The sequence below is a fragment of the Platichthys flesus genome, chromosome 19 (assembly GCF_949316205.1).
Source record: "Platichthys flesus chromosome 19, fPlaFle2.1, whole genome shotgun sequence".
In the NCBI taxonomy this organism is placed as follows: domain Eukaryota; kingdom Metazoa; phylum Chordata; class Actinopteri; order Pleuronectiformes; family Pleuronectidae; genus Platichthys; species Platichthys flesus.
Genome location: NC_084963.1, coordinates 19,258,716 through 19,284,700, shown reverse-complemented (window position 1 = coordinate 19,284,700; position 25,985 = coordinate 19,258,716). Strand labels below are relative to the sequence as shown.

The 25,985-nt window shown below is 40.6% G+C and overlaps 2 protein-coding genes across 7 annotated transcripts in view; both read left to right on the top strand.

Annotated features, from left to right (window-relative positions):
• xrcc4 (X-ray repair complementing defective repair in Chinese hamster cells 4) overlaps positions 1-20,056 on the top strand; it is a 32,758-nt gene extending 12,702 nt beyond the window's left edge. For 3 of the 6 annotated variants that reach the window (XM_062412679.1, XM_062412677.1, XM_062412678.1), the window contains 5 exons: positions 1,375-1,541; positions 2,081-2,212; positions 2,631-2,758; positions 5,145-5,286; positions 18,952-20,056. In XM_062412679.1, the coding sequence (XP_062268663.1) occupies positions 1,375-1,541; positions 2,081-2,212; positions 2,631-2,758; positions 5,145-5,286; positions 18,952-19,054 (672 nt within the window). In that variant the 3' untranslated portion in view covers positions 19,055-20,056. Of the gene's footprint in view, positions 1-1,374; positions 1,542-2,080; positions 2,213-2,630; positions 2,759-5,109; positions 5,287-12,099; positions 12,269-18,951 lie in introns of those variants that run through there. The other 3 variants (XR_009924707.1, XR_009924708.1, XM_062412680.1) reach the window with 3 other exon arrangements.
• A 2,631-nt stretch (positions 20,057-22,687) lies between these two features.
• The window catches only part of LOC133975288 (versican core protein-like), a 30,929-nt gene continuing 27,631 nt past the window's right edge, over positions 22,688-25,985 (top strand). Inside the window, exons 1-2 of the mRNA XM_062413206.1 lie at positions 22,688-22,947; positions 24,104-24,181. Of these exons, the coding sequence (XP_062269190.1) occupies positions 24,115-24,181 (67 nt within the window). The 5' untranslated portion in view covers positions 22,688-22,947; positions 24,104-24,114. The remainder of the gene's footprint in view (positions 22,948-24,103; positions 24,182-25,985) is intronic.

The window sequence follows — 25,985 nt, the reverse complement described above, 5'->3', positions numbered from 1 at the left end:
GTTTGCTCCGTTAAATGTCGGGTGTCGGGGTAAATTACGTATTCTCCACTCAAGCCTATGTGGAGAATACGTAGCCCCCTCTCTCTCTCTTTTTATCTGTATCACTGCTTGTGTGGCTGTAGTGGATGGGCAGAGGGGGACATTTAATAATGTCATTGGTTAAATTAAAACTCCAGGACAACAGAAGGGGACTTCAAAGTATGGGATGCATATTTGATCATTTATATCATATAAAATATGTCATCAATATAGTTTAAGATCGTTTTTCAGTGTGTTTCCTGGTGCGATACACTCGCGTCAAGTGCAAAAATAGACTCGACGCCGAAACGATCGCTGCACAGCGCGAGGCAGCCTTGGCGCAGCGCAGCGTTTCAGCCTCCAGTGTGACCCTCACAAAGTTTTAACATGGGAGTAGAAGGGATCCAGCTGTTATTTAAGGCTTGGCGCTGCACTGAAGCGTCGCTTCGGCATCGCTTCAGCGTCCGTTGTGAACCTGGCGTTAGTAAATAACTCAAAATGCGTTGCTTACTAAGTTGCTCTGATTGGTTGTAGGTCTATCCAATTGAACGAGGAGGAATTTTATTTCCTGGTCAGTTGAAACACGCCCCATAATCACAGCCCAATGGCGGTCTCAGACTCACATTCTGACTAGAATTGTGAGTCTGACAACGTCAGGCTAGCTGTCCCCTGGTGCAACTGGTGATCGTAGAGCTAGATGTTTAGAAGATGGTGGAGACCAAACACAGCTAAAAATAGCGAATATTGCTCTGTGTAAATCATCAAGTTCACGTCAACAACTTTGTAATGTGAGATGATAAGTGGCAAAAAAAACTAAATTATTACGGTAATGGATATTAATTAATGCTGCCTTTGAATAACATAAACCACTTTGAGTATGGCAATATTTCAGAATACAATCTGTTTCATACATTTAAGAATATAGTTTTTATTTATGCTTTTTGGGAAATCATTCTGTCTTCCATCTCTTGCTGGTTTGTTAGTTTGTCCTTAAAAAGGTTAATGGATTTCATAACAAACACTGATGTCTAATACAGTGTGTGTTGCTTCAGTCATTGCAGGTTGGCTTAGCTTGTCAAAAAGATCAGCACAACCTGGAAAACTTAACATAATTCTTCCAAATAGAAAAAGACAATTAAAAAAAAATCATCGTCAATAAGATCAGTTTTACATTGATAAGAATGTTACATTGGCAGGGTTTTGGGTTTGACTCTCCTCTGTCCCTTCACATACAGAAACTGCATTTGCCATTTGGTGAAAGTGTGTGGCCAACAGTGAAAACACTGGAATTAATATGCCGTGTCCATTGAGCCAGAGTTTTATAATCTTTCTTTCACTTTTGTTCTCTTGCTGCAGTTCAGGCTGGGTTCTGTTTTGTTGAAGTCTGTCGCAGAGCCGGCGGAGGCTGTGAGGGAGTTACTGATTCACAGTCTGCAGAAGGGAAATACACTGGACCATCAGAACCAGGATCTAGAGGAGGAGAACCGAAAACTAAGACAAGAACAGCAACGCATCACTGCAGAGTAAACACACACATTTTTTTGATTGCGTGCTGGACGTTGTGTGCAGAGCTTTTTATTAACAGTCTATGGTGCAGAGTGAAGCTCTCTTTTTCATTACAAATATACAGTATAACAAAAACAACATCCACCAATGTAAAAATAAATTTAATATATAAGTAATACAACAATATAAATTATAAGAAACAATAAAAGTGATAAAACATATAATGTTGGGTATATTAATAAAAAAATGATAAAGCACATTTATTTGTATAGCAAATTAGCATGCATTTAATGCTCTTTTAAGACTGACCAAATGTACAGATTAGAAGCGTAAAAAAAACAAACTATAGAATCAATTTAAGCAAACCATGGTCATTGCAGCTTACCCTCTTTTTGATTCTTGGCTTTTGTTTAAAATCCGCCCTTGACTCCTCCATCCATCATTGTTGCTCTGTGTGTTTGTTTCATGGGAGGTTTATGCATAAAAGTTATCAAGAAAAGTTGTAACTTCCACGTTTTAAGACATGTATTTGTTTCTGTGTTTCTTTATTTCTAAGCATGAAGCGATACATTGGTGGTAAAGAAGCCCTGGAGACAGAGCTCTACTCTCGATTTGTCCTCGTCCTGAATGAGAAGAAAGCAAAGATCCGCAGTCTTCAGGAAACTGTCTCACAACTGCAGGAATCCAGGTTTACCGCTTATAATTTGATGTTTTCCATGTGTATCTCCTTCAAACTCAGCTTTTGCATTGGAGAAGGTGAAAGATTCAATGTTTACACTTTATCTGATAGTTCAGCTAATTTCAGATTTAATGATGAACAGTCAGTGTCAGCACTAATTTATCCACAAACACCACAACACTTTTATCTTTAACTTTTATGAATCACCTTCAGATTTTCTGAAATAAGCTCACATACATTTACTTTAAAATAATGAATATACAAAAAAATTGTCCACTGAGGTATTTCCTGTGTGGTTAAAATCATGTGACATATAATGCAGTGTTTTATTCAATTTTTGAAAGTTTGGTGGATATTTCTAAACTGTTGTGTTTCACATTGTAGAACAGAAAGAATGATTTTCTGTCTCTGGTTTCTGTTGTTAAAGTTCTGAGGGAGAGAAAAATTCAGTAAAAACCCACCAAACAGCAGCAGAGGAAGATGAATATGGAGGGAGCACTGACGAGGAGCCAGAGGAAGTGAAGTGCACTGCAGCCTCCACTTTACAATCCCGAGGTAAGATCTCTGCCAGTGAAGCCCCAAACTCTTCTGCTTCTGGGTTTTACCCCAAAGTTTGCATTATACCACCTCCATTAACCTTTGCTCTGGTGAATCATCAAAAAGTGATTTTTCTTTACCTTGATAAACTTGATTTAACCATGATTTTTCCACTTTATGTAAACTCAACATAATCCCAATTCAGAGACAAAAAATTGAATCATTAACATTTTACTTAAAACTGGTTAAAAAAATCTATTTTGCTCTTCTGTCAGGCAAACAACAGATCCACTAAGGGGAATATAATGCCACTGATATGCGACCAAATGAAACACAGGGTTACCCTGATTAAAACTAGAGATTTCCCTAGATTTGAAAATTTCCTGGAAACATTTGGGATAAAGAGTTTCAACATATAAAATATAGGACTTGCTGTTTTACAAAGAAACAAAAGCAAGGCTACACTGCTTTCAGTTTTATTTTTGTTCGACTGAGCCTATTGTTTATTGATGTGTCTCGGTAGGTAGGGAGGGAAAGTTGGTTGGACGGAAAGAAAGAATTCGATCTCAATAACAGCAGCTTATGTCATATCAGCCCTCCTACTGCTAATGTTAGCAGTTGTTGAATGAGTAAAGTAAAAATTCTCCATATTACCTCACAGTTTCTATTCCTGTCAAGATTCCTTTAGAGCAGGGACTTTTCCAGGAAGCGTAGTTCCAGGCCAAACTCTTGACTCTATTAGTCTTTGCCCAGACATTTCTCTAAGTCAACAGAATGAGTTTTCATACGGGAACATCCACGAAGCATCTACTGAGAGTACTTCATTTTGTCGTTTGAGAGGATTAGTTAACATTAAATCACACAGGGCAGAAAATGGCTGTTGCATTCGTTCTGACTGTGGCGGCCAATGGGAAACACCTGCTCAGACGTCACGGATGGGGAAATGTGCCTCAAAGTCTCTGAGAGCACAGAGGAGCAGTAACCTAACTTACTTCAAAACACAACAATATAGTGCTAGTTGTGAAAAAAGCAAAATTTAAGGTTTCACTTTTGTGAAACATGAGAGTGATGTTTTTTTGAAGCTGTTGCCATGAGAAGTGAGTGTGTTTGCACTATTTCTGTGTTTTCATGCCCAGAAACCAAGCATGACATCACTGAGAAGGAATTATGTAATGCAGAGTAGCGAGCCTGTGAACTGACATCCCAGAACACCTTTGAAAACAAGCAGCTTTAGAGGCTGACGTTACACTTCATCAACCTTTACACTTCTGCTCCAATATGGCCCGGGTGGGATTAATGTGTCGTCGGCAGGAGGATGGATGTTTTGGGTGTAGGTGTGTGTGTTTAAGATGAATGTGAACAGAACATAAGCTACCCATCATGCAACTGAGACAGATTTTGCCCTTCTCTCAGCTGATTTTTTCCACTTTCTCACATGTGTTAATGGTCCACAACCAAGTCGGGTTTGTTTGATGAATTAATGTATTTTTGTGGTGACGCATGCCCGAATGTTTCCTGGGACTTCCCCTGCTTCTCTCACTACCATGAGGTAAATATTTGGGGCTATTATTGCAATATCACAGTAGCACAGTAGAGCCCCTTTTTAGCGCAGAGTTTTGGATACGTGGACATGTTATTTAGTGTAGCTTCGTTTATCATTAGTGTTTTTATGTTGTGAAAAAATGCTGTTAAATGCATGTTGCTCACAGGTTCGCAGCAATAGGAATACACATCATCGCTCGTGTGACCCAGACAATGTTTTTCAGTGCCTGAAATCATTTGATTGTCAGGCTCATATGCCGCATGGTAAACCAAGACCCTCATGCTTCAAGTTATTGCAACTCTAATCCCACAGTATGAGAAGAGAACATGTAAAGGATGTATTACCACGAGTTAACCAGATATTCAGAATCCATTTCACAGTGGTCTCATTGAAGATGGACATCTAATCAGCATTTAACAGTCTGAATAGTTTATTGATACAAACGATTTTTAATAGAAATCCTATCTCTCTAATGGAAGTGTAAAGGCTGAATAATAACATTATTGCCTGTACAAAATTCTATGGCAACCATCCAATTGTTGTTGAAATATGTCCGGACCAAGCAACAGACATCATTGCTATTCATGGCTTAAAAAGACTAAAAGGGGCTTATGAACAGACACAATTAATAAAGCAGTTATTGAGTATTACATTTATTTTTGTGTTGAATTATGCCTGAGATATCTGATGAGTCAAATTGAATACATTTTGCAGATTATTTGAAGTTTCCCATCTGTGTCCATAAGTCAGGCACAGGATATGATATACTAATGATCTCAGATATAGTAATAATATTAATAATATTGACCATCCGTCTCTCCTTTAGGCCACTGTTTTATGACAGGTTCATGCTCTCCACAGACTCCTCTACTCCAAGCCCATTGGATGGCAGCCTACAGGACATAACAGACGTGGCCCCCTGTCGCAAACGGCGGTTTCGTCACCTCAAGGCCTCGGACCCTGCGCCTAAAAGACCAAACCAACAGACCTTCCATAGAAAGAGGTAGGTGTCTGTCTGCTTAGCATTTCTACCAGTTTGTCATTTACATGTTTTTTGCTGATTGTCCGTGTTGCTATAGTATTGTTTAGACACTGTGTGAAAAGTAATTCCTTCTACATTATATTCCCCTGCCTTATGGTGTCAGTTAATGCCTTTTCTGGAGCAGTTTACTGGCCTGGTAGCACATAAACCGTTCATACAATTCTCCTTAAATTTGTTCATGTAGCCAGGGTGTGACAACTCCAACCTTAAATAGCACAAACCAATGCACAATCTATTTAAATACACTTTGTTGTTACAAGTTAGAACAGCCTCCCTCTTTTACTATAGAGAAAAAAATACTTAGTGTTATAGAGTGTCTTTCTTATTTTCTTTGTGAATTCCTTCCCTTTGTCTCATCTTTCTTTACCTCTCCTTTGCCTTCCTTTGCCCACATAACCCCCCTTCTCTTCTTCATCTTCTCCTCCCCCCTCAACCACACTTGTCTTGAATGGGAAAATCAAACATCATAAAAGTTCCATGTCAGGGATCTTCTTTATGTCAGGCAATTACACCCAATCTACAGCAGCTCTCCAAGATTTAAAACTTTGGACCTGAACATTCACATGGTTGGAGGATGCCCCCCCACCAAATTGCTGTTGAGCTGTACGTATACACAAGGCTAAAGTGGAAGTAGAGCTAATCTCACTGGTATGGTAGCAGTCAGTTGAGACCAGTGATTGAAAACAACACAATCAGTGACGTAGATATGTGAAGGGATGTCAAGAGCTACAGTTGCAATCAGAAATATTCAACCCCCCAAAGATTTTAAGGATTTATCAATTAAAGTAGACAGAATCTTGTTCTTTGATCAAGATTCTGCTTCGGATGCCTTCTTTATGAGTTGAGTGATAAAGAAAATCAACACGGAAAATGCATGATGTAGTATTTGTGTGTAGCAGTATATGTTAAGATAGCCATGTCACAATTATTCAACCCCTATATAATATTGTTGTTTTTAAAGCTGTCTGACAGTTTTTTGTCCTAAAGTTGAGTTGAAACATTATTAAGCCTTTGGGAACTCTATACTGATCCTTCATTTGCTTCAGCTGTGATGCATATATAAATCCCACCCATGAAGGTATTCAAGGTGAGTTGCAATCATGGGAAAGACAAAGGAGCTTACACAAAAGCTGAGAGAGGAGATTATTTCATCACACCTGAAAGGCCTTGGGTAGAAGAAGAATTCTCCAAAAAATGATATTCCAAGAGACACAATTGGGAACATTATAAGGAAGTTTACAACTGATGGAGCAGCTTCAAACATGCCTGGCCGTGGAAGAAAGCCCAGCATTTCATGAAGGACCCTCAGCAACTTAGTCAGAACAACTCAGATAAATCCCTGTGTGACTGCAAGACACCAACAGGATGACCTGATGAAGGCTGGTACAAGTGCTGCAATGGCAACTATAAGACGTGCACTGAATAATAAAGGACTTAATGGCCAGCTCCAAGACTCACTCAGCTCTTGACCACAAGCAACATCAAAAGTCGACTAGAATATGCCAGGAGGAATTTGGATAAGCCTACAGAGTTTTGGGTGACAGTTCTATGGACTGATGAAACCAAACTGGAACTGTTTGGACGTATGGACCAGCGGTATGTCTGGCGTGTGAAAGGCCAGGCTTATGACCAGAAGAATACCATCCCCATAGTCCAGCATGGAGGTTGGTCAAAGATGATGTTGGGCTATTTTTCTGCGGCAGCAACTAGTAATCTTTATTGTGTACATGGCATCATGGATTCACAGAAATACCAGGCCATTTTAAAGAGGAATGTGATTCCTTCTGTTGACAAATTGAACCTTGGTGATCATTGGACTTTCCAGCAAGACAATGATCCAAAGCAAAATCTCCAAGTCCACCAAAGCTTGGTTGAGAAAAAGATCCTGGAACGTCCTGGAGTTGCATTCACAGTCACCAGATTCAAATTTGATTAAAAATCTTTGGTGGAATTTAAAGAAGGCAGTTGCAGCATGGAAGCCATCAAACATCACTGATCTAGAGGCTTTTGCACTTGAAAAATGGGCAAAGATTCCAATCGAGAGGTGTAAGAAGCTTGTCCGCACTTACCGAAAACATTTTTTAGAAGTTATAAAAGCTAGAGGATGCGCCACAAAGTACTGAAGCTGGGGGATTGAATAATACTGCACATGCACATGTGTTGAAAGAGTTACATTTTTTCATTTGAACTTCAAAGTTAAGTCAACTTCTGTTGTCAAAATAACTAAAATACGCATCAATAAATATCTTTTGTTGTTTGATGAGGTTTTTTTGTCATTTATTGTCATTATCTGTCATCCACATCACTATAATGTCTATTGAGGTGAGGGGGTTGAATATTTCTGATTGCAACTGTATGTAGGAAAGTGTTTCACAGGGAACACGTGTACATAAACACCCCGCTCTGATTGTTTTTACTTTAATTTTGCTTAGTGTGTATGAAAGGAAAAATGACACTGTGATGATGCAGTTGGGGTATCAATGTAGAAGGCTCTGATAAAACAAACCTGTGTCAACATTTGGTGGTGCTAGAGGCTTGGTGAAGTAAGGTATGCTAACTCACAGGGCTAATTTGCAAGCTAACTACTAACACCAATGACTGTAGATAAAGATAGACAGCACCTCTCCTCTTTCTCGCACTCACCAAAAAAATTGCACTGGTACTGGTCATTTGGACTCAGAGTCAGTACAATAGTGATCATGGAGTGGAGCTGTGGTATCAAAGTCTTGTCTATTTACCCATCCTACCAATCCATAGAATTGTTCTTAGCATTGTCAATAATTAATTATAGTTTTTCACATATTTTTCAAAAGTCATATGAATGATACCCTACTTTACTTTGGTTTCTAAGATTCCTTGTTGTAAGGTAAAAAATCATACAAGTTGAAGTGAAAGGTTTTACAAAAATGAATTCAACATTCAATATAAACAAGGCAAATTAAAATCAGAGATAATGATTCAAAATAAATAGTTGTAATAGTTGAAAAAGTGATGCAATGTTTTTTTTTTCTTTTTTTACTACATCACTATTTTTCACCTTATTTCATATTCTCAAAGCACTAATAGAAGTAACAGTGGTCGTTAGTGTCAGGCGAACTATGTCTCTGATGAGGTTGGAGGCAGTTTTTGTGTCTCAGACTATATCCCTCCACACTGAGCTACATAAAGCATGTGACATGTTTTGCCATAGATGCCTGCAGAGCTGAGCGGGAGTCAAGAAGTACCTCTTCTTCCATTACTGAACTGAAGAAAAGTGTAGTTTGGTTTGACCATCAGTTTAACCTTGTTCCAGTAGCAAAGCAATTGCAGCAGCAGTTTCCACTCGTGTCCCCTTCTGTTATGGCCAAGAGAAAGCCCAGCTGTATAAACCTTTAGGGCGTTCACTGCATTCCTCTTAGAGGTAATATCAAATACTGCTCTCAACGTTTATTGGCGATAAAAGACCAGTGTTGTCCTGCAGGTTTATGATTTCTGCTGCTGGGCTTCAACCGCTTCAAGATTATGTCTTCTCTATCGGACTGTCTGTTTTATCTCTTTAACCACACAAACACATGCTGCAGTGGCTTTAGGCGGGCCAGCTGGTGATGAGACGATTGCTAGGGTCAGCCTCAGGAGAGAAGACTTCTTTTCCATCCTGCAGTTTTATGTGAACGCACAGCTTCACTAATGAGTTTGTGGAAAACATCAGGAAGCTGCATCAGAACACATGTTGTCATATGTTCATAGTATGGTTTTTGTTGTTGAAACTCTTACAAAGCATTGAAAATTATAGGGTATATAACAAAACATATTTTCTCACTTAGCTCTAGGTGTCTATCAATGCATATAGGTAGGTTTTTATTTGTCAGTGGACTGAGACATCCAGTCTCCAGTACATGGGAACTGCTTTTTACTTAAGAGGTCTCTTTGACCTTTGTTGTCAATAGCTACATATTTATTTATTCGAGAAGGTTGACAGAAAAAGGTTTTATGCCCACTTGAGGTACTGCTCTACTCTCTTATAACAGCAGTCGGGTGTCAATGTAGAAGTCTCCAGCGTCACAAATCTGTTTTGTGGTGCTAGCGCAGGGGTGTCCAAACTTTTGTCCCGAATGACTGGGACACTCACTCCGCCACGCCCCCTGCCCTGGAGCGGACTGTTGGGTGGGGGGGCGTGGCAGCGTGGCGGCATTCTGAGGGATGTGGCGGCGTTCTGAGGGACAGCTGGCAAGTCAGGGCTGAGAAGTGAAATACAGTGGGCCATAGTCCATTACATTACATTCCATTTAGCTGACGCCTTTATCCAAAGCGACTTACAATAAAGGCCGGCGCATGGTTCTGCAACTGCGGCTGCAACTTTTCATGCAATTGTGTCGATGGACTCTTTTTAATATTTATGGTTCTCCAAGGGCTGCGCAATTCACCGCCAGAACACTAGGTGGTTAACGTTTTTTGTCTAAGACGACCTTAGAGACGCCTTCTTTGTGTGGCAGTCGTCGTCGACTGTTTATTACTTTATTACTTTTTCTGGAGGACAAATTTGTCCCTGATCTTTCTCCACAGCTTTGTACACTCGTCGACCTGCAAACCAACGATAGCCGAGATGTCCTTCCAGGAATTGCAGGCCATCTGCGTGTCCTTGTGTTCCATCAATGACGGGTTATGCAAGTGGTCATACTTTCGGACCTCTTCTGCCAAACACTCTTCTATTTGGTCCATATTCATTCTTCTAAATCTTCTGTGGTGTCTGCCGGTTTTATGATGCATTAAACCGGAAATGTGACTCCGGATAAAATGTAATTAGCGGACAAATCACAGCCATGCGGGCATCATAAGGCTTGCGTAGCTTTGTCGTATAGTTACAAAAATTGGGCAACGCATGCAAGCACGCGAGGGGCACGGAAGGGGCTCTTGAGCGTACCCCTTCTTGCATGTCTCTGAAAACACAGACTTAAGCGCCGGCCTTAAGTGCATCAACCCTGAGGGTACAAACCAGAACAATCAGAATCAAGAAAGTAAAATTTCTTAAAAACAAAGCAAAACAAAGTGCTATAAGAAAGTGCCATTTAAGTGCTAGTAACTTGTTAGTTTAAAAATATAATATGTATTGTATTTTAAGACATTGATGCGGGCCAATTAAAAATGGATGGCGGACCGCAGTTGGCCCGCGGGCCGTAGTTTGGACACCCCTGTGCTAGCGACTTTGTGATGCCTTTTTAGCAGCATTTGAAAAGTTTGCTTCAAACATGCTTGAGAATTGGAACAACAGGCTTTAACAGCACTGCAAATTAACTTCATCCACCTTTGACATGTCGGGTTTGAGAGATTGATCTCTGATGTCTCGTTGAGCTTAACATATATTTACCCTGCACGCTGTTTTTTGTGTTTATGTACAAAATAACTCAACAACACATAGACAGATCCTGACCAAACTCAATCAAAGGTATAGATTAAGGTCAACTACAATATCTCTGCAGATACCATCTAAAGCCTATATTGTCACAAAGAATTAAGGAAATCATCCTTCAATCAAATCTTACATCTACAGCCCCTATTCCCAAATCACAATTAGCCTCATAGGTCTTACAAGGTGTGACATCCTCTGCCCTTAACCATAGACTGGATTGAGGAAGAACCCCCAAAATAAACCTTAAAAGATACAAAAAAAATGGAGAAACCTCAGAGAAGGGTGTTGGGGATCCCTGTCTCAAAATGGACGGAAGTGTTGTGTGTAATTTAATGTTCATTTGAGTAGGCATATTGCACGAGCACTCAACAGTAAAGCACAAGGACACCGGGGAATAAGTCAAGCCAGTTACATGTAATATGGGACATTAAACAGGATGATCATCCTGTTCTTTTTTAGCTTGTTGCTGTTGACATACACCTCTGTGACATTTGGTTTGGTTTGGTTTGGTTTGGTTTGGTGATCCTGATGAGGAATTTCTTCGAGTTTGTGTTTACAAAAATAACTAAAAACAGCCCTAAATTGAGAAAATTACTCTTGAGGGGAGAACTTTGGGGGATAGTCATTGAAGCCCAATTTTTTTAGTTTGGTTCACCAAATCCATTCATTTCTTAGAAATTGTTGAATGCTGTTTTCTTAACACAGTGCAGCAAGGGGGTCAGGGGTCTTGGACTTGGAGTGGGGAGCCAAAGTCAGCCACTGATCTCAAAGGACAACTTTCTTCTTTTCTCCTCTCTGTTGTTTCTGGAGTTGTTGCTGAGTCAGACTATCACCAAGTTCTGAAGCCCTGCAGCCACACATCCAAAACCTAGCAATACTACTGCTCTTGTGCCCATTTCTCCCATTCACCAGGTTTTCATTTGGGACATGGCCATTTAGAAATTCTTCCAAAGCACTGTCTCAATCTGACATTGACTCTGTAGTTGTCCAACAGAGGGTGAATATATTGTGTCCAAGCTCATCTTAGCACCAATGACTGTGCCACATGCAGATGGCTGTAAGTGGTGCCATCCATCCCAAACTGCTATCACTAGTTGGAAGTGGTGCCCATTACAGGCTCATTACCAACTCTGACTGCTACAACAAGAAGCAGCAGTGAGCCTATGAGCAGCTGTGGTTGGATGTTTGATGGCTGCAGAAGCTTCCCACCCCCTTACCCCACTGAGCTGGCAAACACTTGCTGTAAAAGAGAGGCCTTTGTCTGAGATGGCTCACTTGGGGGGCTAGAGTTGTTGGCAGCCCTACACCGAACTATTGTTTTTGGCCATTTCCATTACTCTTCAACTCATTTAGCTTCCTGTGATTCCTCCATATTTCTCTGCATATAGGTCAACCACAGAAGAAACAGAGAGGAGGAAGAGAAGCAAGAGCAGATAATGAAGGCAGTGAAGGAGACTGCAGAGAGTTAAATGAAGTTCATATGAACAGAGGACAAGGATGAATAATTACAGGGATTGCGCAACATCTTTAGAGATATACTGCCTTACTTCTAAGTCAGAGCCTACACATGTAATATAGCTGCTTAACAAAGACAAATTAACAACCTTTAACTCCCCAAAAAGAACAAATATCTTCTCTGCAGTTTTTTTAAATCAATAAACATGGTACAACATGTTAATTACTGAGCTCTAGAGATAGCTCTGTTTTTAATCTTTGGACAGAGCTGGCTTGTTTCCCTCTGCTGCTTTTTAAGCTAAGGTAAGCATTTCCTGACTCCTGCTTTGTAGCAAATTCACAGACATGAGACTGAATATCCATCTGTTCATCTCACTCTTTATCAGAAAAGAAGTGTATTTCTCAAAATGTTGAACTATTTACTCATTTAACAATCATTGTGGTCCTCTGGGTTTGACACATCACTAAAAACTAAAGTTTTGAGTTTATTGTTTAACAGCTGGCTGTTCTGAGAATCATGTTAATTTTTCTTTTAGTCATCAGTTAATGTGTCCGTAGGATCTCCAGAGGTGTCAGTGTACTGTAAGGATTGACTTTGCCATGAAAAAGGAATAGCAATGAGACACTCGCTCTCCTTCTCACAGGGACCAGCTCTGTGAACTATCAAACATCGCTCCTAGCCATCACAGATAATCACTGCAAGACACGGGGCTGGTCGGGTTTTAAGTATGTGTTCAATTTGGCTTTACACTAGGATCAGCACCGTTCTTTTATAGGTTGTTGTGAGCAGTGGCTCTCTAACATGATCCCACTGAGCTGTGAAACCTGTAAACTCTGTGAATATAGTTCATGAAACAGTTTTACTCACGGCACTGGACCCTCCTAAAACGACCAATACTAAGATATGGGGAAAGACACATACATATATATATATATATATATATATATATATATTAGTGCTGTCAGTTTAACACGTTATTAACCGCGTTAACGCAAACCCATTTTAACGCCGTTAATTTTTTTATCGCAAGATTAACGCAGAGCTGCCAACTCTCACGCTTTCGCCGTGTGACACACGCTTTTGCATGTTGGTGGTTGACTAAGTCACAATATTTTTTTTAAATATCATCGTATCAGGCCGTCATGAAGTAAAAGAAGCGGGCGAGTGTGTGTGTGTGCGTCTGTGTGTGTGTGTTTGTGGTTCCAGATAGCGCACTGTAGCCCCGCCCCCTGCCCCCGCGCACTCTCTCAGTGAGATCAGAGCTCGGTGACTGACTGACTGCTTCTTAACTATGGAAACAGTGAAAACACATAGTTTCTCTGGTCTCAGCTGATCAGAGATCAGCGCCTCAGCTTCTTGATCAGAGCAGAATCTGCATTTGGTTTCTATCGAGCTTCAGTATCTGTGTTTGCCTCCAGTCTGCCCTTATCTCGCTTTTTGTTTTAATATTTCGCCAACTTAAATATATATTTTTAAGCTATTAGGCAGCAGCTATATGTTTTTATTTATTTAACAAACAGGGTACTTTTTATTTCATACATTTTCCGCAAATATGGGGAGGACTCAAATAGCCCTACACAGTTCTGTGTTTAATTTATTTCAAAGTAGGCCTACACTTGCCTGTGTATTTTGTTTGTTTGTTATTTCGTTGCTGGTCAGTTTGAGAGGCCTGACTGCTATGTTCACAGCAAACTTGAAAAAAAGAAAATATTAAGCAATGGTTTAACTGCACTTTAGGTGGCAGAAACCTATAGTGCAGAAACTAACACTAATAGCTTTAACCTGCTTATGGTCCTTGTTTACCTGAAATGTGCACTTTATAATTTTATTTTGTAGCGCGCTGTTTGGCAATGTTGTTTTTCATTAAAACAAAACATTTGCATAAAGCAAGCCAATCCACTTGTCCATGTTGATAGAGCATTAAAAAAATAAAAAATAAATGAAGGGACATTTCGAATAGATACACATTTGCGATTAATCACGATTAATTTTGAGTTAACTCTGACATAAATGCGATTAATCGCGATTAAATATTTTAATCTTTTGACAGCACTAATATATATATAAATATATAATATCCTGTATTAATTGTTTATTTAATTGTTTATTTTTTCACAAAAAAATATATATATTCCTAATATTCCTAATATTCCTCAAATTAATAAAAAAAAGACACTGTCTCAAAGCTTCCATCACTTTTACACATTCATGGTTTTGCTTCCTTTGACCTTTGACTGATACTCTCTTCTTCTGCAGTAGTGTAATAAACTACTGCGTATCTCAGTGAATCAACGTCTAATATTCAACTAACAGTAGTGGATTGAAAGGTCTGTGAAGATCCTCACTCAGTGAGGTCATGGTATCTTCAGGAGTTTTACATGTAAACATCGGTAACTGGACTCAAGTTTCTCGAAGATGTTTCACTCACACCCAAAAGGCTTCTTTGATTCTCACTGACTGGTGGGAAGTTGCGGATATTTAACCTCTTGTGGGTTATTACCTTTCATGAGGGTCATGTTGAATATGCAGTTCTTTGACCCATGGACAACTTTTGGACCGTTAATCCATCAACACTCCTACTTTCTCCAAGTGACAATGATGGTCTTCAAGAAGACCATCATTGTCCCTGTTCCCCAAAAAACAAAAATCCTGCCTGAACGACTACCGCCCAGTAGCACTCACTTCCATCATCATGAAGTGCTTCGAGCGGCTGGTCCAACCAGTCATCACCTCCTCCCTCCCTGACTCTCTGGACCCTCTTCAGTTTGCCTACAGGTCAAATAGGTTGACTGCAGATGCCATCTCCCTCACCCTCCACACTGCCCTCTCCCACCTGGACCAGAGGGACACATATGTGAGAATGCTGTTCATCGACTACAGTTCAGCATTCAACACCATCGTGCCCCTGAAGCTCGTCACCAAGCTCAGAGACCTTGGGCTCAACATCGCCCTCCGTGATTGGATCCTGAACTTCCTGACGGGCAGACCACAGGCGGTGCGGATCAGCAGCACCACATCCTCCACCCTGACTCTCAACACCGGGGCCCCCCAGGGCTGAGTGCTCAGTCCTCCGCTGTACTCCCTGTTCACGCATGACTGCGTTGCCACCCACAGTTCCAACACCATCGTTAAGTTTGCTGATGACACCACTGTCATAGGCCTGATCACCGGCGACGATGAGAAGGCATACAGAGAGGAGGTCAGAGCCCTGACATCTTGGTGCCAGGACAACAACCTCCATCTCAACGTCAGCAAAACGAAGGAGCTGATCGTGGACTACAGGAAGAGACGAGGAGAAGAACACGCCCCCCTCTCCATCAACGGGGCCACGGTGGAGCGAGTCAGCAGCTTCAAGTTCCTCGGGGTCCACATCACTGATGACTTGACCTGGACCCATCACACAGACTCCATCAGTAAGACGGCCAGACAGCGGCTCTTCTTCCTCCGCAGGCTGCGGAAGCTCCACATGGACTCCAGGATTCTCTGCAACTTTTACAGATGCACAATAGAGAGCATCCTGACTGGCTGCATCACCGCCTGGTATGGCAGCTGCACCGCCCTGAACCGTAAGGCTTTACAGAGGGTGGAAAAGTCTGCCCAGCACATCACCAGGACAGCGCTACCATCCATAGAGGACCTCTACACCCAGCGGTGCAGGAAGAAGAGCAGCCGGATTATTAAAGACCCCTTTCACCCCAGCCATAAACATTTTTGCCTGCTGCCATCTGGCCGACGGTACCGCAGCATCCGGGCCCACACCACCAGGCTCAGAGACAGTTTCTTCCCCCAGGCCATAATACTTTTAAACTCCTCTGAACTGCAATAACTCCATCAAACTAGCACCCTGACATATTTGCATATTTGCACTTCTGTTGTTTTATTTTCTCCTCAGCTGTTCATATATATTTAGATATATATACATTATTTCCTATTTTGTACTATTTCTCTTATTTTATTGTATAGTGTGTAATTACTTGAGCATTGTTAGAAGAGAGCCTGAGACTAAAGCATTTCACTGCCAGCGACTGCTTAATGTTATTTTGTGCATTTGACAAATACAAAAAATCTTGAATCGTGCAGAGGATCTTCTGTTTTCTTCGGACAATCTGCTGACTTTATACAAGATGACTGGTTGGAGAAAGCCCACAGAAAGTCTGGGTCTTACTCAGGCATTTGCCGTCACACATGCAGTCCCTTGCGAAGAATGTTCAGAGGATCTCCGGAGTTCAGTGCATGTCTATAAGCCGCATATTTTAGGTGACTTATAGTTTTTGCCGCAGACCACCTTCTTTGTTGAGTGATAGTCATATCCAAGTCGATGATACTCACTCCTCTTTCATTTTTTCTTCTCTACCCAAAATAGAGACATTACCATTCTCTAAATAGAGTGTCACTTTGCTTAAAGGGATAGTTCACTGCAATTCACTCATTATCTACCCACCACCATACCAGTAGAGGGTGGGTTAAGTGTTTGAGTGCACAAAACACTTTTGGAGTTTCAGGGGTATACAGCGTTGCAGCGAAATCAAATCCAATGATGACTTGAAATGGCGCCATTTACACGATGTTTTTAGCCTAAATGTCCGCTACTGGAAGTAGCGTTGGTACCGTGCTGCCTTGGGTAAGAGCTTCATCACACATGCAGGAGGAGAGGGGCTTTAAATAATTTTCTGCTTTTGTCCTTTTATACAAACCTTGGACCTGATAGCTTCCTCCAACACGCAAGTACTGATATCCACATTAATAAGGTCATGTGATTTATCCACTCTTGAATTAAAACCTTTTTCTAAAGCCATTTTTTTCAGTCAACTTGCTTTTGTGCGATAACATTTAGTTTGTTTGTAAAATCTGATGTTAGGGCCTGCAATTCTTTTTTTCCCTTCATGAATCTAAATGAAGTAATTACCTATTTTTTTCTCTGTTTTTGGTCTCCACCATCATCCTGGCCTGTCTGCTGTGTGCCGCTCAGCAGTAAGTGGACAGGCTCTATTTTTTACAGAAGTTTCCCCTAACACTTTCTCTACTGTTTTCCAAAACAATACAATAAGAAAAGTGGGTGTGAATCACCAGGGTTGTGCAAACTAAACATCTTTTAACTGTAGAGTGCGCTTTGGTGAAAAAATGCTTAATCCCTCTGTAGAGCTGTAAGGAATACCAGAATCAGGTGGGCTGATTTAACTTAACGGGTTGAGATGTTTTAATCATTTACATTCATCGAAAACCATCAATGTAGTGCATCTTTACTTGGTTTCTCTAAGAAATCTCACCTATGAGTTGTCATGTGAAAGCAGGTATTCAAATAATAAGTGATTAAAAAATAACCAGGAAGTGCAGTTACCTATAGTGTACTCTCACAATTGAAACAGTTGTTTTTCTACTTTGCCGTGCTTCTGATGAATTTGAAGGTACTGTCAACAAATCTCACCTCCAAAAAAATGGTTCACTCTATATGGCTTTATAAGAAGGGAAGTGAGAAAAAACGTATATCCAGCGCTTAAAGTGGTTTGAAAAATGTAAAAGGCCTTTATTTATTTTTTTACATGTATTCCCTTCATGAGCAACAGTGGTTTGAGGGACACCAGTAGGGCTCCTGCCATCTCTTTCATTTACAGGGAAGTGTTCTGGTTAATTCATGGTGTTGAGTTTGCATTGAATTTGGTCAATAAAAATTAGTATGAATTACCTGGTTTCCTCTGCCGTTAAAATAGAGAGAGACCCAGCCAACTATGAGTCTTCACGTTAAATAGTATTTAATACTATTTTATTAGTAATAAAAAATGTTTTTCAGTGTCAGTGAGAACTGGATTCATGTTGATTCTATCTTTAAATATAGTTTTTGTCGGCATTAGTAATGGCATCAGTCTCCACTTCTCCCAGCCAAGAAAGAGTCCGGAACATCACTCCAATTTACAAAGAATAAATTGTTGACCAAATATAGTTTTTTAATCACAGAGTTGTAGAGGTTCTGGTAAAACAAGAGTTTGTTGCTTTTGGAGAGAACCAGGCTTGCTTGTCTTTGTTTATGCTAAGCTAGGTTAGCGAACAGTTCACTGTAGTTTTTATAGTCATAGTAGTTGTGAGAGTGGTGGCAGTCTAAACAATTAACAATGTCTACCAATGTTGAGACTGAAGCTCCCCCCCCCTCCCAATTTAAAAAAAAAAAAATATATATATAGCTCTGGTGACAAGTTGGACTACTGCGTTTCCCCCCTTCCTTTTGTTTCACTCCTACTCTCCCTTGATCCCCTCTTGCCCTCTTTCTCTGGTATTCACTTTGCATCTTTGATCCCTCATCCTCTGTATCTTAGAAATTCTGTTTTCCTGCTCTTAAAAATCACATGATGCCACCTTCAAGTGAAGACAGAATGCAGGAGCATCTGTGAAGTTGAAACCTGAAATAAGCACAAGCCTCTACGTGGTAACATGACTTTGTTGTAGACCACTTAACATGGGGGAGCTGCTGGGCCTTGATTATACACATACACGTACACACACGCACACACACACGCACACACGCACACACACAAACACCTACCTATGTACACACAGGTATAAAAGTTGCACATGTGTTTCTAGTCTTGCTCCCCATGGGCCACATGATACACTTCCCGTCTCAACAGGAAAACTATCCTGTAAACCAGCCTCATTAGCCCACTAACATCTGTGTGTGTGTGTGTGTGTGTGTGTGTGTGTGTGTGTGTGTGTGTGTGTGTGTGTGTGTGTGTGTGTGTGTGTGTGTGTGTGTGTGTGCGTGTGCGTGTGCGTGTGCGCGCGCGCTGCACAGGAGTGACTCCCTTGCAGGATCCAGTAAGCAGCAGACTCCCCAGCGCTCTACAGATGCTGCAGCAGCAAGTTCAGCAGCAGAGGACCTGTTTGAGGATTTTTGACCCATTACTTCCCGACTGTGCTGTACAGATAAACTGTTGACCGATGTATGTTGGTATAGTTCTGATGTTTTTATAATGGATCAAGCCCTGAGGCTCAAGTGTTAGTTTTTGGTAAGGATAAAAATATTTTTCCCACCAGTGGAAACGATATAAAGGCAAAGTTGATGAAACTACCAGTTCAATAAAGGAAGTCACGACAACAGCCGTAAGGATCGGAGGACTTCTTGTCATCACCTTCACTTACGCCTGACAAATTAATCTTTGAATCAGACAGTGTAGGTCCCTGTCTGCTGCTCAGGAGCTGGTAGAATTTATAGTCATGGGGAGGGAGTTAAAAAATAAAGAAAGAATTATGATAGGATGCAGCATGAGCAAACACCCCTGGGTGCAGGATAAGTCATCGGACAGCTGAAAGTGTTTTACGTGAAGAGAAAAAACAGTTACTTAGATGTAAAAATATTATGAAACTCTGAAAGAAACTTCAAATCTTAAATGTTTAAATTATACTTTTTCCAGCTGCTACCCTGAGACATGAAGGAGATTATTTAATATTAACAACTTTATCTTTTGGTTATTAATGCAGCAGATGGATGGGAAAGTATCTGGGCTCTGGCTGTGATAATACACTGGACAATGAAAAACACAATACTGTGATGGTGTTTTACACATTTGAGATTAATCAAGTTACCTGAGTAGTCAACTGCTCGCCCCACCACAGACCAGAGGTATTAGTGAAGAGCACTGTCTAACATGTCACTCTGGCCATTCGTTTACAGCATGATTCACAGCATTGTCATCAAACCTCCTCATTCAGTTTCTCAATTCAGTCGCTCCTTTGATTCGTCACCTGACTGTGACGTTCAGGGGACGGATGTTTATGAATCATTATGTATTTTCAAGATGTATTACATTATAAATTGTGGTTTTGTGATAACATATTTACAAATGTTTCTACAAAATTTGTATTTGTACCAATAAAACATGTAAATATTGTGTTTTAAATTGCACATGTGTGTATTTGTACATGTACATGTCAGTTTCTTAAACCCTGTTCACACCTGGCAATTGAATGTGTCCCAGATGATCACAGGAACAGGTGGGAAAGCAAAAAGCATCCTGGATATGTTTATGAGATCTTATGACTTGGATGACTCAGAGTTGGGCTGGTCTTTTCTTGCTCATTTTTGTTTTAGTTATGTGACCGTAAATGTGTCCAGAGCCACAATGAAGGACCTTCTCAGCTGTTGTCAGACATTTTTGAAAACGCACAGTTTACAAGTCTTGGATTGACCTGCTGCTGTCACTCATGTTTTCTCCAAATAGCAGAGAATGTTGTGTGAAAGCTCTGCCCACACCTACTGACCTGTGTGGTTCCAACCTTACACATAAAGATGGATGATGCATCCTCACTTCCTCCCATGATCCTTGAAAATATCAAAAAGTGATTCTGCATACAAAAGCTACAATCTTGCACATGTATTGCCATAGTCAGTGCAGTAGAGATCATTGGAGCCAGATCCCTGCCCAGTAGCCTTTGGGGAAGCAGTAGTCAGTTCCCATCGATACCAGCACTTGAGCAATCATCAGTCAATCTAAGCTGTCTATCATGACCTTTACCCCATTTTCATAACATTAAATGTATCTGAATATTAGCACTTGAACAAACATCAAATGACAGAAACCATGATTGTGATATTTTCTTTACATTTAAGGTTTTTCCATGTCCCATCTACTAACATGGAAGAAGCAAGTATTTAGGATACAGCAGCCTGCCACAAAGTAGACATCAAGACAATTTGGCTTCACCTTTCGGGAGTCGTCATGTCGTCCATATTAATACAGTCTATGGTTCCAACTTTGGAAACAGCAATGCATGGAGCTAGTTCTAGGTTAGGCACCAGCACAGCATCACTGGAAACCGGCTAATTGCCACTAATTATGGGTGCCTAGCGCCATGCAATGCACTACATGTTACTATTCCGTGGTGCTTATTATTCTTATACCTTCTTCCGTCTTTATTTCTGCGTGCTTCTCCTCCCACAAATTTTGACGCACATTCACGAGACCTGGGGGGGAACTGTTGAATTCTTTAAATAATCAACTGTCAATGATATCTTAAGTCAATGTCTTCATTTTCCAGATAGGACTTATAGTTTTTGAGTTACAAGTGTTTGTTTGGTGGAGATTTATGAAATGAGAAGTACGTTTCTAAACTGCTCATGCAGCCTAATTTTTTTACTCTAAACAATAATATAGATATGTACTTGTTCGTCCAAGCCTTGTAATTCTTACGGTGTTTTCATTTCACGGGTAGGAGTTATAGATTTTGTATTAGAGCATTTTGTTCGGGACGTTCTCCTGAGGTCTGATGTCTCCCTCTCATTCCCCACACCTGGCGTAATCAGGGACTCACACACGCAGAGGGAGGGGGGACAGTCAGATCTATTTATAGAATATTTCACGGGTGTTGATCAACACTGTTGGTGCTGCAGTCAGTAGAGCAGAGGGACAGTGACCCAGAGGTGGCCAGTTGAAGTCCCAGTGTGGGCGGGGCTTAAATTGTTTTTTTTATTTTCATCGTCTTTCAGGGGGGAACTGTTGTAGTGCAATGTGATTGGCTCTTGATCAGATTCCTGTATTAGTGTGTATGAAGTGATAGTGATAGCGCCACCTGATGGTCGTTGTGAAAATGAAGTTTTAGCATCGCCCCCAAAATTCTGTCACATGATCAGAGCCCTGACCTGATCAAGTCAGGACTATTACTGCATACACATTATTAGTGATAGCGCCACCTAGTGGTCCGTCTGAAAATGAAGTTTGTGCAATCGGTCCCAAATTGAACAACCTTCATTAGATTCCAGACCTGAACAGATATTTAAGTGCGTATGCAGAGATAGTGATAGCGCCACCTAGTGGTTGGTGTGAAGATTAAGTTTTAGCAATTGCCCCCAAAATCCCGTTACATGATCAGAGCCCTGTCCTGAAGAGGTCAATGAGTGTGTATGCAGTGTTAGTGATGGTGCCACCTACTGATCAAGTCTCTCTCTCTCTCTTAAACCAGTCTCCCTCTCTCTCTCTCTCTCTCTCTGGGTCTGTCTATCTCTCTCTTAAAGCAGCCAGTCTGTCTCTCTCTCTCTCTTTTTTTATACTAGCCATTCTCCCTCTCTGGGTCTCTCCTCCTCTGGGTCTGTCTATCGCTCTCTTAAAGCAGCCAGTCTCTCGCTCTCTCTCTCAAATTGAGACAGTCTGTCTCTCCTCCCCAAAAAACAAAAAGTCTTTTCGACCCGGACGCAGAAGGCACCCATTTCGAAATTTCTCGGCAGGAGGAATTTTCTAGTTCTAAATATACTGTCAAGATGCATTTAAGGAAATTTAGTATCCACAGTCTTTGGAGCTATATCCTGAGTCAGGCCATTCCTCTGCCTCTGCTGAACTGATTTAGAATAATATTTTATTTATTTATTTTTGTCTCTGGTAAATCCTTCATTCTCGATGGAAGAACAGCATTAAATCAGTGGAATGACCCTTTAATGTGGAAGTGTTTCTCCCACTCAGGCTTTCCCCATTCTCACTTCCTCTGACTACACCTCCCACTCTCTCTTATTCATCCTGATTCTGTCCCACAACCCCCACCCAGCCTCCAGTGGGCGGTGTGCGGACATGTGCGCCCCTCCTCTCCCATAGTGGCTGCATAATAGTGGCCGTGGAATGGATTTGAACTTGCAACCAGAGCTGAGAGGTGGAAGAGGTCCGGACATCAGACGTCTGGGAGAGAGGAGCCGCTGCACCACAGGGATCAAACCCCCGGGACTTTCGTTTGCAGAAAGTTTTCACTGATAACCCGGACACAAGCCAGCTGGATTTTCTGACTTTTTATAAATAGTGTTAACAAGGTAGGATATTTTATTTTTACTAAATTTGTATTTAATTTCCTGTTGAGGTTTCAGGCACATAATCTAGTGTAAATAGATTTCAGAAGGGAACCTGAAGCTGATGCTCCGGTGTGCGCCTCTCTCATCCACAGGAGCAGCAGAGGTTGTGGGTGGGGAGGAATGTTCCCACACTGATAATAGGGAATGATGAGAGACGTGATAAGTTGGGCCCATTTTGGTCCGTTTACATCCACTGATAAATTCACCACGTGATGTGTTGATTAGCTTTATCTCCACAGCGATGCGGGCATCTGGTTCACTGACATCTGTGACCGCACACATCTGTTCCATTTGCTCCAGTGTCATTAATGTCCCATAAAACAGAATATTCAATTAATATATGTAGAAATACATGGTCCATAGATCCTTTACTAAAGTAAAAGTAAAATACACCACTTGAAACCGTTCTGAATGCACAGTTTGCCTTTGTTGATGATAGTCATGTACTTTGACTTAAGTATCAAAAGTATTCACTCTGCAGAATGGCTTATTTCAGAGTGTAAAAACATCATATACAGTATTGTGTTGTATCCAAACCCTGAAGTTGCAAAGTACAGAGTAGTTAAAGTATATATGATAAAACCTTGGTGGAGTAGAAATATGAAACAGGTTAAAGTGAAAATACTCAAGTAGAGCAAGTATTTCTAAACCAATAGAGCTTGAGTAAAATCAGATTCAGAATCAGAATTATTGTTATTGCCAATTCGATTTGCATATATAGGTAATTACTATGATGTGGTTGGTATACTTTACATAAAACAAAACAACAATATATACTGTAAGACAAGTACTGCATACTTTCCTCCACTGTCACTAGGTACACTGTGGTGTTATAAACCCTGAATCATATTGAGCTGCTCAGCTCTTTCAGTTATGTTTCCCATATTATAGGGCGGACCAAAAAACACCTCAGTGTTAGCATTACAACCAGTGGAAGAACGACTCAGATCTCCAGAGGTCATTTACTCAACAGGAAATTTACTGAATCATTGTTTGTCTTCTTTTCTCAAGTAAAGATGCTGAAGTCTAAAGTGGCAGACAATAGAAAAGCCTGCATTCAACTAGTTTGTCATTCTTTTACTGTTTATCCCTGATAATTCTCCATATTTTTCCGCAGATTGTTTTGAGATGTTTCCTCATATCCTCACATACCTGCTGTGTCTGGTATGTCTGTGTTCTGCTCGTCCTCAACCAGGTGAGTCACCTGTTGCCGAAAACAACTAGAAAACAATGGGACTGAAGCCTAAAACTAAACTTTGTCCCCACTCATCAGCTTTTCTTCCTCAAGCACCTCTTACGTAGGCCTAATAACACACATGCCATGTTCTAAGTCCAAGACCGACAGTGGAAAGAGATTAATGCTCCAGCACACGAGGACCCATTCACTCTGATTTGGAAATCTGTTCTGAGCATGTGTTTTCCAGTAATCACACTCTCACTATGTACAGCTTCTTGCATCTTGCAATCAGACTGTGGAAGCCAGAGTCTGATTGCTGCTGCCTTTGCTGCCAATATTGAAAAGCCAAACTTCCATGGCCCTGAAAAATCATCCAATGCGTTAATTATACTATATTATTGCTTCTCCTTGAAGGGTCACATTGAGCCTAAAGTGGGTTACACTCTAAAGACGTCGCCAGGTTTGGCATGTGGACCCAGTTCAGATCTAGTATTGTCTGTCCTGGGTGATACTGACACTGCTAAGAGTGTGAACCCACCCAAATGGATGTTGAGATCCAATCCCAAAGACATTTACACCTCACATTCAAACAAATATTTGAATCCTGCAACCACATAGTAGGCATCCTGTTTTCTACACTTTGTTGGTGCATCCTGGATTTAGGAGGGAAATAATTGTTATTGGCAGACCATTGTCCACCACTGATACAGCACGGAGGAAAAAGGTCTGTCTAGGCAAGACTAAAGAAAAAGAAACATCCACAAATATTTACAGAAATCATACTTACAATATGGAAGTTTGTTTATGATTATTATCTTGATGTTCCTCAATATAAGCGTTTGGCTGTCAAGAAGGAATTCCATATTAAATTTTTGAATAATACGTTTCGGTTCAGCTGACAAGTCAATTTAAATTGTATCCTCATTTCTTTATAAACAGACAGTCTTTACTTTTTAAAATGTACAGGTGCATTTCTCTGACCTGTAGCACTGAAGTTGGTGAGCAGGCAGTACCAAATTTCAACTTTATTTCCTACCATTTCATTAACTAGCATTCCCACTAAACAAACTACAGTGGTCTGTTTTTTGCTCAGCAAAAGGCTGTAATATCTCAGAAACTGTGTGATGGATTTTTTTAACATTTGGTTCTGACATTCAGGTAGCAATTCTGGTGGTGCTCTGATTTTTTATCTAGCGTCTTCATCAGTTCAAGATTTTGATGTGTCCTATATTTCGGTTTATGATTTTGTAAACCGACCAAATCCCCATCCCCACCAACCTCCTATGAACTTTGTGTTTTTTGCAAATTAGCAAATTCCAGTGTTCTAAAACACGAGACTAAGATGGTGCACACAGTTAATATTATACCTTCTAAACATCAGTATTTTGTATGCTCATATTAGCATTTAAATCAATGGCCTCTTGAAAACTTATTTGGAACAGTTCTGATCATATATTTCATCATGAACATTTCAGAGTAACATTACTTTTCTAGGTCTCCTCCTTTAATATACACAACTTTTATAAACACAGCCTGTAGTCTTCAAATAAGACAAAAATATGACAATTCATAATTAAAGTTTGTATGATTAATTTGGGTTTACGGCAAAAATATAGGGTTTCAATTTTTTCTAGCACATTACAGTACAGTTTTTGCGATTCACCCACACAGTACAATGGATCTATTTACACTGAGAAGGGGAAAGGACACTTCGACGTGTGTAATTGGCAGAACTGGATTGAACCAGTGACCTTCTTGTTAGAGGATGATGGATCCCCATCTCCTGAACTCAGTTTTTTTGGAGAAAAAAAATTGACAGCTG